Source organism: Talpa europaea (assembly GCF_964194135.1).
Source record: "Talpa europaea genome assembly, chromosome: 8".
Lineage (NCBI taxonomy): Eukaryota > Metazoa > Chordata > Mammalia > Eulipotyphla > Talpidae > Talpa > Talpa europaea.
This window is the reverse complement of record NC_140075.1, coordinates 21,844,714-21,860,936: the sequence shown is the minus strand read 5'-3', so window position 1 is coordinate 21,860,936 and position 16,223 is coordinate 21,844,714. Positions and strand designations below refer to the sequence as shown.

General features: G+C 38.6%; 1 protein-coding gene across 2 annotated transcripts in view; it reads left to right on the top strand.

Annotated features, from left to right (window-relative positions):
- SCAPER (S-phase cyclin A associated protein in the ER) overlaps positions 1-16,223 on the top strand; it is a gene marked incomplete at both ends in the record, with an annotated part of 375,287 nt that overhangs the window by 134,154 nt on the left and 224,910 nt on the right. For both annotated transcript variants that reach the window (XM_084239451.1, XM_084239450.1), the window contains one exon: positions 6,754-6,819. In XM_084239451.1, the coding sequence (XP_084095577.1) occupies positions 6,754-6,819 (66 nt within the window). The remainder of the gene's footprint in view (positions 1-6,753; positions 6,820-16,223) is intronic.

Here is a 16,223-nt window from a genome sequence, read left to right as displayed (position 1 = left end):
GGGATCGAACCGGCGCCGCAGAGGCCGCGCGCAGCTTCGCAACCCAGCGCTCAACCGCTGCGCCACCGGGGAGGCCCCAAATTATGGAGATTCTTAATGTTACTTGACAGGTTAATGGGAAAGGAACCACTATAGCTATAGTAACAAGGGGAGTAATATAAGGAATTTAGTGATTTGGAAAGATATGTCACATGTGGTATAGTGGTAGAACTAAAAGGTTGAGAACTTGGGTGAATAGGAGTTTATTTTACTTATCCAGCCATGCATTAATTGTGCATTTACTAATAGGCATGACTAAAAATAGATTAAAAAGGACGTATTCAAGAAGTATTTTAATAAAATTATATTGGATGGAATATTGATTATTTGAAAAAAGTAAATGAAGGTATGTTTGAAATTTCAAACATAGATACTACTGAGAAATGTGGTAAAGTGAATATACAATGGTAAGAATGAGTTTATTTTTAAAGATATCAAGGACAGTGTGAAAGGTGAAATAAAGATCTTGAAGAGTTTGACATTTGGACTTGAAAGCTAAACTTATATATTAGCATTCAACATTAAATTGCAATTATTGAGAATAGTTAATATTAAATGGAAAAAAAGTAAGGGCTTGCAGAAGGCAGCGAAAAGTCACAGGACTGAATACAAAGGGAAAGCCATTGTGTTTGGTGCTAATGCAGCTCATGTGATTTTCAAGAAAGCATTTTTTATGAAGTAGAATATTACAAATAAGCTAATTTCTGTATCCATTCTTCCATTGCTGCCGTTCTCTTTTTTTTTCATATATCTCGGTTGTTGGCACTTGATGTTCCCTCTACCCAACCTGAGCTTCCTCTAAATGTCCCTGGGACTGGTTCCTTCATTTCATGCTGTCTTATGCTTAAATGCTTATTTTTCAGAGATCTTCCTTTATTATGCCTTCTGTAAATCCCACAACTCCTCAACACACACTTATATATCCAGTCTCTTTGTATTAATTGTTCTATTTTCTTAATAGCCGCTATTATTTTCAGATACTATCATTAAATTAATTTTTATTTATTTCTATACTGTTCCTCTATGCTGTTCATGTAAGATGTACATGAACAGTTACCTTATCAACCTTGTTAATATATACTGTATGTTTAATTCTTAGTATAAATTAGATAAATTGTGGATACTCAGTAATATTTGTTGAATGAATCAGTGAAACAATGAATATGTGAGAAACTGAGAAAGAAATAATGGTACTAAATCAAATTTCATTTGCTTTCCTCTGAACTGAAATTATTTCGGTATATTACATATTGGCAAAACTAAAGTGAAAAATGAGACACAGGAGTTTTAATTCTAAGAAGAAACTTTACTTCTGTAACACTATTTATATTTTTTGTATATGTTTGTAATAATGCTTGTCGCCTAATATGTTGTATAGATTATAAATAGAAAAGCCTTTGTCTCATGGTCTGAAAGATCTTTCAGACTGAATTTTTTTAATTAATTTATTTATACAAGAACCGTGGTATAGGACAGATGCGTGGGAAGGCGAGAGGATTCACCAGAGACAGAGCAGGGAACAGAATAGGCAGACTAACGAAACACATTGCTGAAGGGAGCAGCTGGCGAGACAGGAGAGGTCTGCCTCACCAGCTGGCCGGTATTGAACTGGTGCTGCAGAGGCTGTGGACTGCTTCATAGCGCGGCGCTCAACTCCCTGCGCACCAGGGGAGGCCCTTTTCAGACTGAATTTAACATGTAATCCTGGTCATATTTTCAGGATATCTGAAAGAGTATATTATCATGTCCCAAAATATTCACTAATAGGAATGGGACATTGATAATTTGATTTAGAGTCTGTTTTGGTTAGGTAATTCCTTATTTTAAAGTATGTACCTTAGAATATGGCTTTAAGTAAAGTGGAATTTGATATTTATTTTTGGAAAGCAGAGATTGAAACTTATAATTATTAGCTCAGATCTTGATCTATTGCAAAAAAAAAAAAGACATCATCTGTCAGTTACATTTTTTATGAACTTTCTACTAGTATTAAGTTGCTAAGTCATTCTCTCCAGTGACTAAATATCATGCAAATCATGCTGCATTAATGTGGGAGTAAATGTCAATAATCTTTTAAAATAATCATTGTTAAATATTGTAAAGGTAATGTGGAGGAAAATTTAGAATAGATTAGAAGATTAGAAGACAACTTTAAGCAAAAATGTTGACTATCAAGAAAGCAAATATAATTGTCTTTGATGTTTACATAGTTATATGTGACTATTAAATTTATATGTTCAACAATTTATTATACTTGAGCAGTAATAGTTGGAGACTTCAGTACTCCACTTTCAGTAATAACTAGGGTAACTAGACTGCAGATTAGCAAGATAATAAAAGGCTTGAACATTATAAACTAGACCCAATAGATGTATGCAACCATTGCATCCCAAAACAGCACAATACATACTCTGCTCAAGTGTACATGGAATATTCTCCCACACATATTCTTCCATATATATTAGACCACAAAACAAATTTTCATAAATTTTAAAATATAGAAATCATACAAGGTATTTTTCTGACTACAGGGAAATGAAATTAATAATAACGAATACATCTGGAAAATTCACAAATATAAAGAAGTTAAACAAGACACTTTTTTTAAAGATTTATTTATGCATTCAAGAACTGGGGTACAGGCCAGAGTTGTGGGGGTATGAGGATTCACCAGAGACAGACTGGCGAGCAGAACAGGCAGACTGACTGAAATATACTGCTGAGGGGAGCAGCGGGTGAGTCAGGAGAGGTCTGCTGCTCCATGTGGGTATCTCCTTGGCTGGGGATCGACTTGTGCTGCAGTAGCTGTAGATAGCTTCATAGGTTGTATCTTAACCCCTTGCACCACCAGGGAGGCCCCCACCATCTGCTTTTTTTTTTTAATTTTTTTGAACAATATTTGCTTTCCCCCACCCCCTCAGGTTGAGTCCCCATAGGATTTCCTTCCCCAAGGCACCCGTGCACCATCACCATAGTCTTCTCTTCTCCCTCCCTCCTCCTGATCCCTCTCCCTCCTCCTCCCTTGCAGTATGTCTCTGATTTGTGACTGTAAACAAGACACTATTTTTTTTTTTTAAAGATTTATTTATTTATTTATTTATTTATGCAAGCACTGGGTACAGTCAGAAGCGCAGGAGGGTGAGAGAATTCACCAGAGCCAGAGCGGGGAACATAACAGGCAAACTGATGAAATACGCTGCTGAGGGGAGCAGCGGGCATGGCATGGCAGGAGAGGTCTGCGCACCATGTGGGACCCTCTCTGGTGGCTGGGGATCGAACTGGTGCTGCAGAGGCTGCGGGCAGCTTCGCAGCCCAGCGCTCAACCAGGGGACGCCCTAAACAAGACACTCTTTAAGGGTTAAGCAGCTGGAATTCCCATACTTAGCTGATAGAAATACAGATTGGAATGATCACTTTTTAAGTATTTTGGTAATTGAAGGTTAAGTACATGCTTATCATATGACCCAGTAATCCCACTGCTAGATATTTATCCAAGAGAAACCTGGATAAGACATTTGCCCTTGCAACAGCTTGTATGCCAATGTTCATGGTAACTTTATTTATAATAGCTTAAATCTGGAAAAAAGAGAAATATGTAGCTGGTGACTGGATACCAAGCAGTCAAAAGGAGTGAACCAGTAATACATCCAATATGAAATGATCTCAAGAGATTTGTGCTAAATGAATTAATCCAGACACAGTAAGGCATGTGTGATTGTAATAACTTGGTATTCAGAAAATGATAGTAGGAAACAGATGAATGGCTTCCAGGAACAAGAGAATTGGGTACAAGATTGACTACAAGAGATTCAAGAAAATTTTGTTGGGTGGTGGAAATGTTCTGTCTTACAATTTTGGTTTTGGATATCTTTAGTAAAACCTCATCAAATTATACACCTAAAATTAAAGTTTTTTATTATATATAAATTATACTTAAGTAAAGTTGACTCTAACAATGAAAATAAAAATTACAAAGACCAAAAATATTAACACTTTGAAGCCAAGAAGTGAGAGAAAACACTGTTACAATGAAATAAGAATTTTTTAAGAGTAACTCAAAATGGAAATCAAAAACTACTTAAAATTTGTGACAGTAAGAGCATGATACTTAGAAGATATGTTCAACACTTAGCTCAGAAAGAAAACTTCAGTTTTAAAAATTTTGTTACCAGTTGAAGTGAAAATAACCTCAACAACTCAAGTTTTTCATTTAACAAATAATGCATGCTACTTATAATGCACCTTATAGCTTTATAAAGATAAAAACATAAATGTTGATAAAACTAATTCTTTGAGAATATCAGTAAATGTGAAAGGCCAACAAAAAATAAAACCGAATAAACAAGTATCCCATGTTATGGCTGAGAAAGAGTATAACCAAAATGACTTGGCGATTGAAAATGAGGGCTGCAGCATACAATACTAAAATGATAAAATTTTTAATCTTATTAAAGTAGGTCCTTGTCTAAGAAATAAATTGTAAGTATTGTGACAGAATTTCTGTTCCCTCAGCATAAATTGTATTTTCCTTCTTGTTCAGCACCGTTTACTCACTCCTCTCAGCTTAAAATGCCATTTCCTCTGTTCTTGTGTTGAGATGGCTACCTATTTTTCAAGCGATCACATGTTGCATGTCCTTCAGGAAACTTAGCTTGCCATCATAACTGGAAATGAGTACTTGTGACAGTGCTCATCTGTCACCTACTCTGCTCTGTAGAATTACATATCTTTCAGTGCTCTTCCTTCTCTTTTGGAGAGTAAATTCTTGAATATTCCCACAAATTTATCTCTATCGTCTATCTATAATCCATCCAACCATCCATCTATCCATCCATTCCTCCCTCCCTCTTAGTATCTCTTATAGTCTAGTTTATATAGAGTAGGAACTTTGGAAATAAATATTAAATTGATTGCTAAAAGTGAATTAAGAAGCTTAAGAAAAATTGGATGATGAATTTCTAGTTATGTGCATGAGTAGTAGAATGGATTTAGTCCTCCTTACTTTAAGTTCTAAGAAATGTGTGTTTGGGGGCCTCCCTGGTGGCTCAAGGGGTTAAGCACCCCACTATGAAGCAATCTGCAGCCTATGCAGCACCAGTTCGATCCCAGGCTGGCCAGGGAGCAACCCACATGGCGCAGCAGACCTCTCCTGACTCTCCTGCTCCCCTCAGCAATGTACTTCAGTCAGTCTGCCTGTTCTGTTCCCCACTCTGTCTCTGGTGAATCCTCTCACTCCCCAATCTTTTTTAAAAAAAAACGAAAAGAAAAAGAAATGTGTGTTTTGATAGAACAGTCTTCTCCTAAATCTCAATTTCTTCTTCATAAAATGAGGATAATGCCATATTAAGGTTTGTAGACTATGGCAATGAATGTATGGCTCCAGGGACAATGGTTGGAAAATATTAAGTACTTTTTGAATAAGGCCTCAATTACTTGCACCTACAGAGTGGTTATTCCCCAATTTGATATGCCTTAATATTTTGGGGCTGATAGCAGTAAACGTGTGTAGGCTGAAACAATACATGTTTAATGTTTAAATCTAATTTAGTTCTTCCTTCATTCCTTAGCATAACCTGTGCTAGTTGCTTTTCGCTCATTAGGTCTGTGTCATTTGCATCCTTCACTTTTTTTTTTATAAATCATTTTTTTTTATGAAGCAATGTTAACTTTCTCACCTGTCATTGCTGTCTGAATGAGTATACTTTGTGACTTATTCTTTCATGAATCAGTGGAGTAGTTCTTTGAGACTAGGTCCCTTTGAGTGGGAATTTACAATTTAAATTAACATGAATTAACATGTCTTTTTCATCCAAAAAGAGAAATTGACAGATTAAATGACTATTAGGCTGATTACCTTTAGATGGCTCCCAATTACTAGTTCAGGCAAACTGGAACCTAGCTAGACAATGACAGTGAAGTGTTATTTTTGATTTTTTTCAGACCTGTGGCATTTAATCAATGTAAGCAACAAAACCAAACTAAAATCTTTGAGTGGCTGGTCAACTTATTTCCACATCCTTTGAAATTACTTCTAACATTGCATGACTTTTCTTTGCCTTTATTTTTGCATTACATATCTCTGAAGGTGTATATAGTTAATGTGCCACTAACCTCTCTCTCTCTCTTTTTTTTTTTAAAGATTTATTTATTTATTTATTTATACAAGCACTGGGTACAGTCAGAAGCGCGGGAGGGTGAGAGAATCCACGAGAGCCAGAGCGGGGAACAGAACAGGCAGACTGATGAAGTACAATGCTGAGGGGAGCAGCGGGCGGCAGGAGAGGTCTGTGCGCCATGTGGGACCCTCGCCCAGCGGCCGGGGATCGAACCAGCGCTGCAGAGGCTGCGGGCAGCCTTACAGTCCAGTGCCAACTGCTGCGCCACCAGGGTGGCCCCACCAACCTCTCTTATAGAAACTTAATATGGCCTCAAATTTAATTATACTGACTTCAATATTTCAGAAAATGAGCACCATCGTATACTAGGTCTGCAAACTTAGAAGTGTTCTTAAGAATCTGTTCTCTGTCTTGTGTGAAAATAAGTGTTTTTCAGTCTTTTGGGATACTATTGATAGTATTTTAAAGAAACAGTTTCAGAAAGCAGAGTGTTAAAATTAAGGTGTTCCTGGTCCTAGGAGAAGAAAACACCACCAAGATTTTATTTTGTTACAGAAATTAGCATCAAAATAACAGTGATAAAACTTTTTCTTTTCAGGGCCAAGGAATATGAGAGTTTAATAGAAACATCAAATTCTGGCTCGGACTCACCTTACAAGGCAAAGTGAGTATTATATCCATCGTTCTCACTCTCCATCTCTTCTCCTTCTGCATGTTACCAAGGTTTATCTGAACCATCATTGTTTGCCTGTGACCATGGACTTTGTATCTGATACTTAGAACTTAAGTCTCCTAAGACAGTAGTATCCCACCGGGGATTGTTTTGACAGGAGACATTTTGCTCTGTTTGGGGTATGTGATAACATGTTGGTTATCACAACATGGGGACAGGGTATTACTGGCATCCAATGCATAAAGGCCAGGAATGCTGTTAAACATTCTTTAGTGCACAATGTCAAAGGTGCTGAAGTATAGAGACCCTCTTCTGACAGAACAGATTTTGGCAAGTCCGTGCTGGTACTTGCTCTGAGAAGATCTCTTCAGGACATTCAAATCATTGACAATACATTACATCATTATAATAGTAATAAAAAAGTAAACTTCAAGAATAAACTAGCAAGAAATATTAAGGTTCTATAGAAATAAAACTTTAAAATGTTAACAAGAAATACAAAGACTTATATAAAAGACAAATTAAATTCCCTTATAGACGACACATATAATACATTTTCTATAAGTTCCCCTATAAATGTAATATAATTGCAATAAAATAACAACCTTTAAAAAGGAGATATAGAATCATTTTAAAGAACATGTGGAAGCTCCACATACATATGGAATAGACTGGAATCAACCTTTCTCCATGAAACAACGTTAAAAAAAAAAAAACTGAAACAAGTTCTCAGCAAAACCCAGATGCTTTGAACTGGCTATATGACACCAGAACTTTTACAAGATACCCAAAATCCACAAAGGGGGCAAAAGGAAGAGTCCATTTTCTTCAGGCCTCAGGAAGCCCATCCCCCCAAGCCAGCAAATACCCCCAGCCAGGACTGGGGCCCCAGCTCGAAGCCCCCGGGGTCCCACCATACATTTGAAACTCCCAGATACCCCCAGATGCCCAAACCAGACCTCAGCATCAGTTGCCAACTCCTCGGGATGGGACAGAACTCTACTTTTCTCTTTTTGTCCTGAGCTACAAGTTAGGAGTAAACCACCACCACACTGGGAAGCCATCCCACTCTGCCTTCTGCCACCTAGAAAACAGGGCCACAACACCAGCCACCAGCACCTCTAGAGCAGCCACCAGAACCACCACTCTAGAGCAGAGCAGAGGGAATCCTGAGATACAGCTTTTGTGCTTTTTCCAAGATTGTGAGCAACAATCTTGAAAGATCAAGCACCAGGACACACCACTCAGCTGGCCCACACCTCTAAGCAGACCAGGTCATGACTAAAATTTTGCATTGCCATGTCCTACACTGGGGACTCTCAGCTATCTCCAGCTACACCAGGAAGTGAATCCCACTCAGCCTACTGCCCTGCTGGCAGACAGGGCCACAGCCAGAGCCTTGTGTTGCCAGGCTGTACATCAGGGATCTTTGGATACCCCAGTTGGTCTGTTTGATAAAAGCCACACGACATGATATGAGCCCTAGCCCCCACCCAGCTGCCACAGTGACCCAGACAGCATGCAGATTCACCCATGCCCAAGTAAGAGTAGTGGGACATCCTGCCGGCCAGCAGTGATCTGGTGAACAGGACCATGGGAATCCCCGCCCCCAAACTTGCCCATATGCCACAGTGGCCCAGGGAGCATGCAAATCTAGTCACGGCCTATAACAGCACCCAGAAATCCTACTGACCATCAGAAGTGGCCAGTTGGTGTGACTGAAGGGAGAGCAGCAAGAGGACCCACCCTCACCTCCACCCACCACCAACAGCAACCTAAGGTCCAGGCAGACCCATACACGCTCTGGTAAGAACACACAGGGTCATGCCCAATGACACCAGTGGCCACATGGCCCTACTAGAACAAGCACTAAAGCAACAATAGGGAGAAAGAAAAATATACTTGGTCAAGTAAGCTATCCTGGGAACAGTACACCACAGAAAGAAAATCAGCTTCCAGATCCCATGACAATAAAATGGAAGAATTTCTCTCCCTGGCAGTAAAGAATTCAGAATCACCTTAATTAAAAAAAAACTAAAAGAAGCATAAAAGGAACAGAATACTGAGAAATACAATCAACAAACTGAAAGATGAGAATGAATCTTTAAGTAAGAAAATAAAGGAACCGCAGGATGTTAAAAGATCAACAGAGAAATTAAAAAATTCTAGACAAAGTCATGAAAATAGAATAGATGAAATGGAAGAACAAATCAGTATTTTTTTTTAGATTTATTTATTTATGCAATAAGAGCTGGGGTGTAGGGTAGAGGTGTGGAGATTGAAAGGATTCACCAGAAACAGAGTGGGGAACAGAACAGGCGGATTGACTGAAATACACTGCTGAGGGGAGCAGTGGTTGAGCCAGGAGAGGTCTTCTGCGCCATGTGGTTCAGCTCCCTGTCTGGGGATTGAACTCCTGCTATAGTAGCTGCAGATTTCTTAACCCTTTGTGCCAACAGGAAGGCCCCACAAATCATTATTCTTTATGATACAGATATAAAATGAGTCAAAAAAGAAAAAGAGAGGAACAAAGGAAAGAATGAAGAAACACTTCAGAAATTATCTGACACCTAGAGGAAAGGAATTGCTATATATATGCATACATACATATTCCTATATATGAGTTACAGGAATCCCAGGAGAACAAAGAAACCAGGGAACTGAGAAGCTATTCAAGAAAATAACTGAAGGGAATGTCCCAAACCTGAAGAAGGAAATGAAAATAGATATACAGGAAACTAGAAGAACACCAAACTACTATAACGAAAACTACAGCAAGATGCATAATAGTAAAGCTACTGAGAGGCCAAGGCAAAGAAAAAATAATGAAGCTGATGAAGGGAAAGAAACAGGTAAACTATAAAGGAAATCAGTCAGGCTGACATCAGACTTTTCTGAAGAAACACTATGGACAAGAAGAGATTGGAGCAACATATTCAGAAAATTCCAACACAGAAGGTGCTAGTCTAGAGTACTTTATCCTGCAAAGCTCTTTCCTTTATGAGGTAAAAATAAGGACCTCCTCAGACAAAATCTACAGAAATTCACTATAACTATAACCCCACTCCAAGAAATATTACAAGGAGCCTTAAAATCCAAACCAACAGAGGAGTGAGCAGGAAGAACTGAACAAGGTGGTGAATAGAACCACAAAATGACCACCAAAATGGCAATAACAAACTTCCATGTATCAATAATCACCCTTAATGGACTGAACTCACCAATAAAAAGGCAGAAAATAGATGGCTGGGTTAAAAAACAGAATCCAACCTTCTGCTGCCTCCAGGAACAACACTAAAGCTCTAAAGATAAACATAGATTTGAAAGTAAAGGGTTGGAGAACAATTCTACAGGCAAATAGTCCCCAAAAGAAGGCAGGGGTAGCCATACTTAGATAAAACAGACTTCAAACCAAAAAAGGTGACACGAGACAATGAAGGACACTATATAATGATCAAGGGGATAACAACACTAGAAAGACACAACGTTCATCAATATACTCACCAAACAAGGGAGCACCAAATACATTAGACAGTTACTATCATCTCTGAAAACAGACATTGGAGAAAATATACATGTGGTAGGAGACTTCAACATCCCACTCTCACCACGAGGTAGATCAACAAGACAGAAATTAAACAAGGACACAAAGCCCTAAATGAAGATCTAGACCACATGGGCATAATAGACATCTATAAGACACTGAAGAGATAAGGACTCCATGGAGACACCAGCAAATAGCCAAAGGCCAGTGGTAAGCTTTTGCAGAAAAGCATGCACATTCGAAAAGCATGCGCGGATCTCAGCTCTCCAGGTCCCCGTGCCCGCGACCTAGGTTCGTGGGGAGATGCACACATGGGAACCTTCACTGAGGTGAATGACCCTCACTGAGTAGTCAAAAACCAGGCTCCTGGGCACAGGAGCAGGGTGCAAAAGGTGCCATTTCTGTTTCTGTGGACATTGAACTGGGCTACTGCCCACATCCTGGATCTGAGGGCTTCGGAACTGATAACCGGGGCATGAAATTCAGGGCCTGGAATCCCCACGACTGTGGGGCACAGGGCAGACACAGCTCTCCCATGCCATTGAGGCACTCCATGCCACCCCCACTCTATTCCTCAGGGACCCACGGAGGGGGAAGGGGGGCGTAGTTCTGGAAGGATACTAGGAAAGATCTCTGGTGCCACCTAGTGACCAGAACAAAATCACCAACTTCCTGATAGTGGGAAGGCAGGGATCCCAAAACTACCCTCAAGCTCTGAGAGAGGATGGGCCATGCAAATGGGGGTAAGAAAGGAAACAAGGCTTGGAGCAAGACCCCATTCTGGAACTGAGAGCCAGGCGCAGGATCCGGGCCTGGGACACATCATAACAGTGGGCACTGCACAGGGTGTCAGCCAACATTTTGGATCTGATAGCACTGGAACTGACACCTACACACAGAATTCAGGTCACAGGATCCATACAGCTGTGGGCACAGCACCAGGTGAACACAGGGCAGACACAGCACCACCAGCTTGAAAAAGAGCCCCTCTGTTGAGGTGCTCCCCTCCCCCCTTCTTTTCTCAGAACCACTGGGAAAAAGCACAGTTCAGCAAGTACGGGTCTCTGGCACCACCTAGTAACCAGAACAATGTCACCCACTAGCTGATTCCCTGCTGGAACTGAGTAAATACAGAGGGAGGGAACTGTAAGGGACATTGCCCAGCAACACAGCATCAACCCCCTGGTGGGGTTTGGCATACGGTCCTGGACACAGTCTGGTAAACAGTTTCTGACAACACTGAAGGAGCACCCGAAAAAGATTCCTGCCAACACCAGTGGCACAACGTCCCAATACTTAGAACTAATTAGAAAGCAAACAGCAGGGAGAAGGAAAAATATAAATAACCAAGCAAGCCTGCAGGAGGAGGACACACCACAAAAAGAAAAATAGTCATCAGAACTCAACAATAATATGGTAGAACTTCTTGGCCTGTCAAATAGAGAATTAATGATCATCATGTTTAAAAAGCAGAAAGAAAATGAAAAAAAAAAATGGTTTGAGACAAATAATCACTGAACTGAAGAATAAAATTGAGACCTCAAGAAAGGAAAGAAAAGAAATGGAGGCGATGAAAAGATTACTAGAGGAGATAAAGAACTCTGGGAAAAGCAATGAAAACAGAATCGATGAAATGGAAGAATGGATCAATACTCTCGAAGATACAGAAATAAAAACAGCCAAAAGAGAAAAGGAGAGAGAAGTGCAATGGAAGAAGTATGAAGACATTCTTTGACAATTATCAGACTCCATGATGAGAGGAAATGTAACAGTTATAGACATTCCAGATGGTGAGGAAAGAGACAAAGGAACTGAGAAATTATTCAAGGAGATAATTGAAGAAAACTTCCCAAGCATGAAAAAGGAGATGAAGATAGACATACAGGAAGCAAGAAGAACACCCAGTTACCACAATGAAAAGAAAACTACAGCAAGACACATAATAGTAAAACTTGCAAGAGTCCAAGACAAGTAAAAAAACAATGAAACTGGCAACGGGGACGAAACAGATAACTTAAAAGGGAAAACTAATCAGGTTAAGTTCAGACTTCTCTGAAGAAACACTACGGGCAAGAAGAGAATGGAGTAACATATTCAACAAACTTCAGCACAGCAAATGCCAACCAAGAATACTTTACCCTGCAAAGCTCTCCTTCCCTTTTAAAGAAAAAACATGGACCTTCTCAGACAAACAGAAACTCCTGAAATTCATTACAACTAAACCCTCACTCCAAAAAATTCTACAGAAGTCCTAAAGCCAAAACCAACAGAGGGATGAACAAGAAGAACAGAATAAAGCAACGAATAAAATCACAAAGAAGGCAAACAACATAGCAAATACGGATGCCAGCGTATCAATATTAACTCTAAATGTAAATGGATTGAACTCATCAATAAAATGACATAGAGTAGCAGGCTGGATTAAAAAGTAATAGTCAACATTCTGCTGTCTCCAGGAAACACATTTAACCATAAAAGATAAACATAGACTGAAAGTAAAAGGTTGGAAAACAATCCTACAAGCAAATGGTCCAAAAAAGAAAGCAGGAACAGCTATACTTATATCAGATGAAATAGACTTCAAATTATAAAAAGGTACAAAGAGACAAAGATGGACACTACATTATGATCAAGGGGACAATACACCAGGAAGAAATAACACTCATCAACATATACTCACCAAGTGAAGGCGCACCAAAATATATTAGACAATTATTATCAGTTCTGAAAACAGACATTAAAGAAAATACATATATAGTGGGAGACTTCAACTCCCCACTCTCACCAATGGACAGATCAACAAGACAAAAAATAAACAAAGACACTAAAACCCTAAATAAAGAAATAGAACTCATGGACTTAACAGACATCTATAGGACACTGCACCCCAAAAAATCTGAGTATACATTTTTCTCAAGCATGCACTGATCATTCTCCAGAATTGATCACATGCTGGGCCACAAGATAAACATCAGCAGATACATGAAGATCAAAATCATTCCAACTATCTTCTCTGATCATAAAGGCATCAAACTAGAAATAAATCATGAAAAGAAAACAAGGAAACCTCCCACTTCTTGGAGATTGAAATCTACACTACTGGAAGACCGCTGGACTAATGAGATCAAAAAGAAATTAAAAAATACTTTGAGTTGAATGACAAGGACACCACTTTCCAGAATGTATGGGATGTAGCAAAAGCATTAATAAGAGGAAAATATAGAGCAATACAGGCTCACATCAAGAAACAAGAAAGAACTCAAAGAAACAACCTAATCTCACATTTCAAAGAGCTAGAAAAAGAACAACCAAAAAAACCCTAAAGCCAGTAGAAGAAAGGAAATAATAAAAATCAAAGCAGAAATAAATGAAATGGGAATAAAAAAAAAATCCAAAAGATCAATGAAACCAAAAGTTGGTTCTTTGAAAAAATAAAATAGACAAACCTATAGCCAGGCTCACAGAAAAAAAAAAAAGGAAAAAAACACATATAAATAGGATTATAAATGAAAGAGGAGAAATCATAACAGACCCAGGAAAATCAAAAGAATAATCAGAGATTACTATGGACACTTATATGCAGACCTATTCAACAACCTAGAAGAGATGTACAAATTCCTAGAACAATATAATCATCCAAAGCTGGACAAAGAAGAAATAGAACAACAAAACAGACCAATTGCAAGTAGCGAAATTGAGGCAACAATCAAAGCACTCCCCAAAAACAAAACCCAAGGTCCAGATGGCTTCACAAATGAATTCTACCAAACATTCAGCAATATATTAATGCCTATGCTACACAAATTCTTTCAAAAAATTGAAAAAGAAGGAATACTACCAAATACATTCTCCGAAGCCAACATTACACTAATACCAAAACCAAACAAAGACAGCACAAAAAAAGAAAATTACAGGCCAATCTCCCTAATGAACACTGATGCAAAAACCTTCAACAAAATCCTTACCAACAGAATCCAACAATGCATCAAAGGGATAATACACCACAATCAAGTGGGAGTCATCCCAGGGGCACAAGGATGGTTCAACATATGAAAATCGATGAGTGTTATCCAACACATCAACAAAAAGAAAAATAAAAATCACATGATCATATCAATAGATACTGAGAAAGCATTCGACAGTCCAACATCCATTTATGATGAAGGCCCTTGAAATTCTCAGGATAGAAGGAGCATACCTTAACATGATAAAAGCCATATATGACAAACCCACTGCCAATATTATTTTCAATGGCAAAAAGCTGGAGGCCTTTCCTTTAAGATCAGGAACAAGACAAGAATGTCCTCTCTCACCACTGCTCTTCCAGTGGAGGTCCTAGCCAGGGCAATAAGACAAGAGAAGGATGCACAACAAATCCAAATAGGGAAAGAAGAAGTAAAACTATCACTATTTTCAGATGATATGATAATATTCATAGAGAACCCTAAAAACTCCACAGAAAAACTACTCTAAATAATCAACCAGTTCAATAAAGTAGCAGGATACAAAATCAACATACAAAAATTAGTAGCCTTCCTATACACAAACAATCAATCTGAAGAAGAAGAAATCAAGAAAACCATCCCTATTATAATTGAAACACAAAAAATCAAATACTTCAGAATAAACCTAACAAAAGAGGTGAAAGACCTATACAAAGAAAATTATAAAACACTGCTAAAATAAATAGAAGACACAAAGAAATGGAAAGACATCCCCTGCTCATGGATTGGAAGAATTAACATTATTAAAATGGCTTTCTTTCCCAAAGCAATATACAGATTTAATGCTATTCCAATAAAATTCTCAATGATATTCTTCAAAAAAAATAGAACAAATACTGAAGAAATTCATATGGAACCACAAAAAAAAAAAAAAAAAAAACTGCGAATAGCCAAAGCCCTACTGATGAAAACAAAGGAGAAAGGAGGTATCACACTTCCAAACTTCAAGCTATACTACAAAGCAGTAATAATTAAAAAACTATGGTATTGGAACAAAAACAGACACATAGACCAATGGAATTGAATAGAGAGCCCAGAAATAAACCACACTTATATGGACAGCTGATCTTTGACAAATGAGCAAAGAATATGCAGTAGAACATGGACAGTTTGTTTAGTAAATCGTGCCGGAAAAACTGGACCTCCACATGCAGAAAAATGAAACTAGACCACTACCTCTCACCATGCACAAGAATCAACTCAAAATGGATAAGAGAACTGGACATAAGACCTGAAACCATGAAATATATAGAAGAAAATATAGGTAAAACGCTACAAGACATACATACATCGCAATAACATCTTTGAAGACTCATCACCCAAAGCAAAGATAGTCAAGGAAAAGATAAACGCCTGGGATTACATCAAACTGAAAAGCTTCTGTACAGCCAAAGAGACATTAACCAAATCAGAGAGATACCCCACTGATTGGGGGAAAAATCTTTGCACTCCATTCTACTGATAAGGGACTGATACAAAGATACACAAAGAACTCATATGACTGAACAAAAACAAAATAAACAATCCAGTCAAGAAACGGGCAGAAGAACTTAAAAGACACTTCTCCAAGGAGGAAATGCAAATGGCCAATAGGCACATGAAAAAATGTTCACCATCCCTTATTATCAGAGAAATGCAAATTAAAACCATATTGAGATACCACCTAACACCAGTAAGAATGGCACATATATTGGCCTCCCTGCTGGTGCAGGTAGTTGAGCATGGTGCTGAGAAGCTGTCCACAGCCTCTACAGCATGGGTTCAATCCTGGCCTGCTGGGAGATGCCCACATGGCACATCAGACCTCTCCTTTCTCGCTTGCTGCTCCCCTCAACTTGTGTATTTCG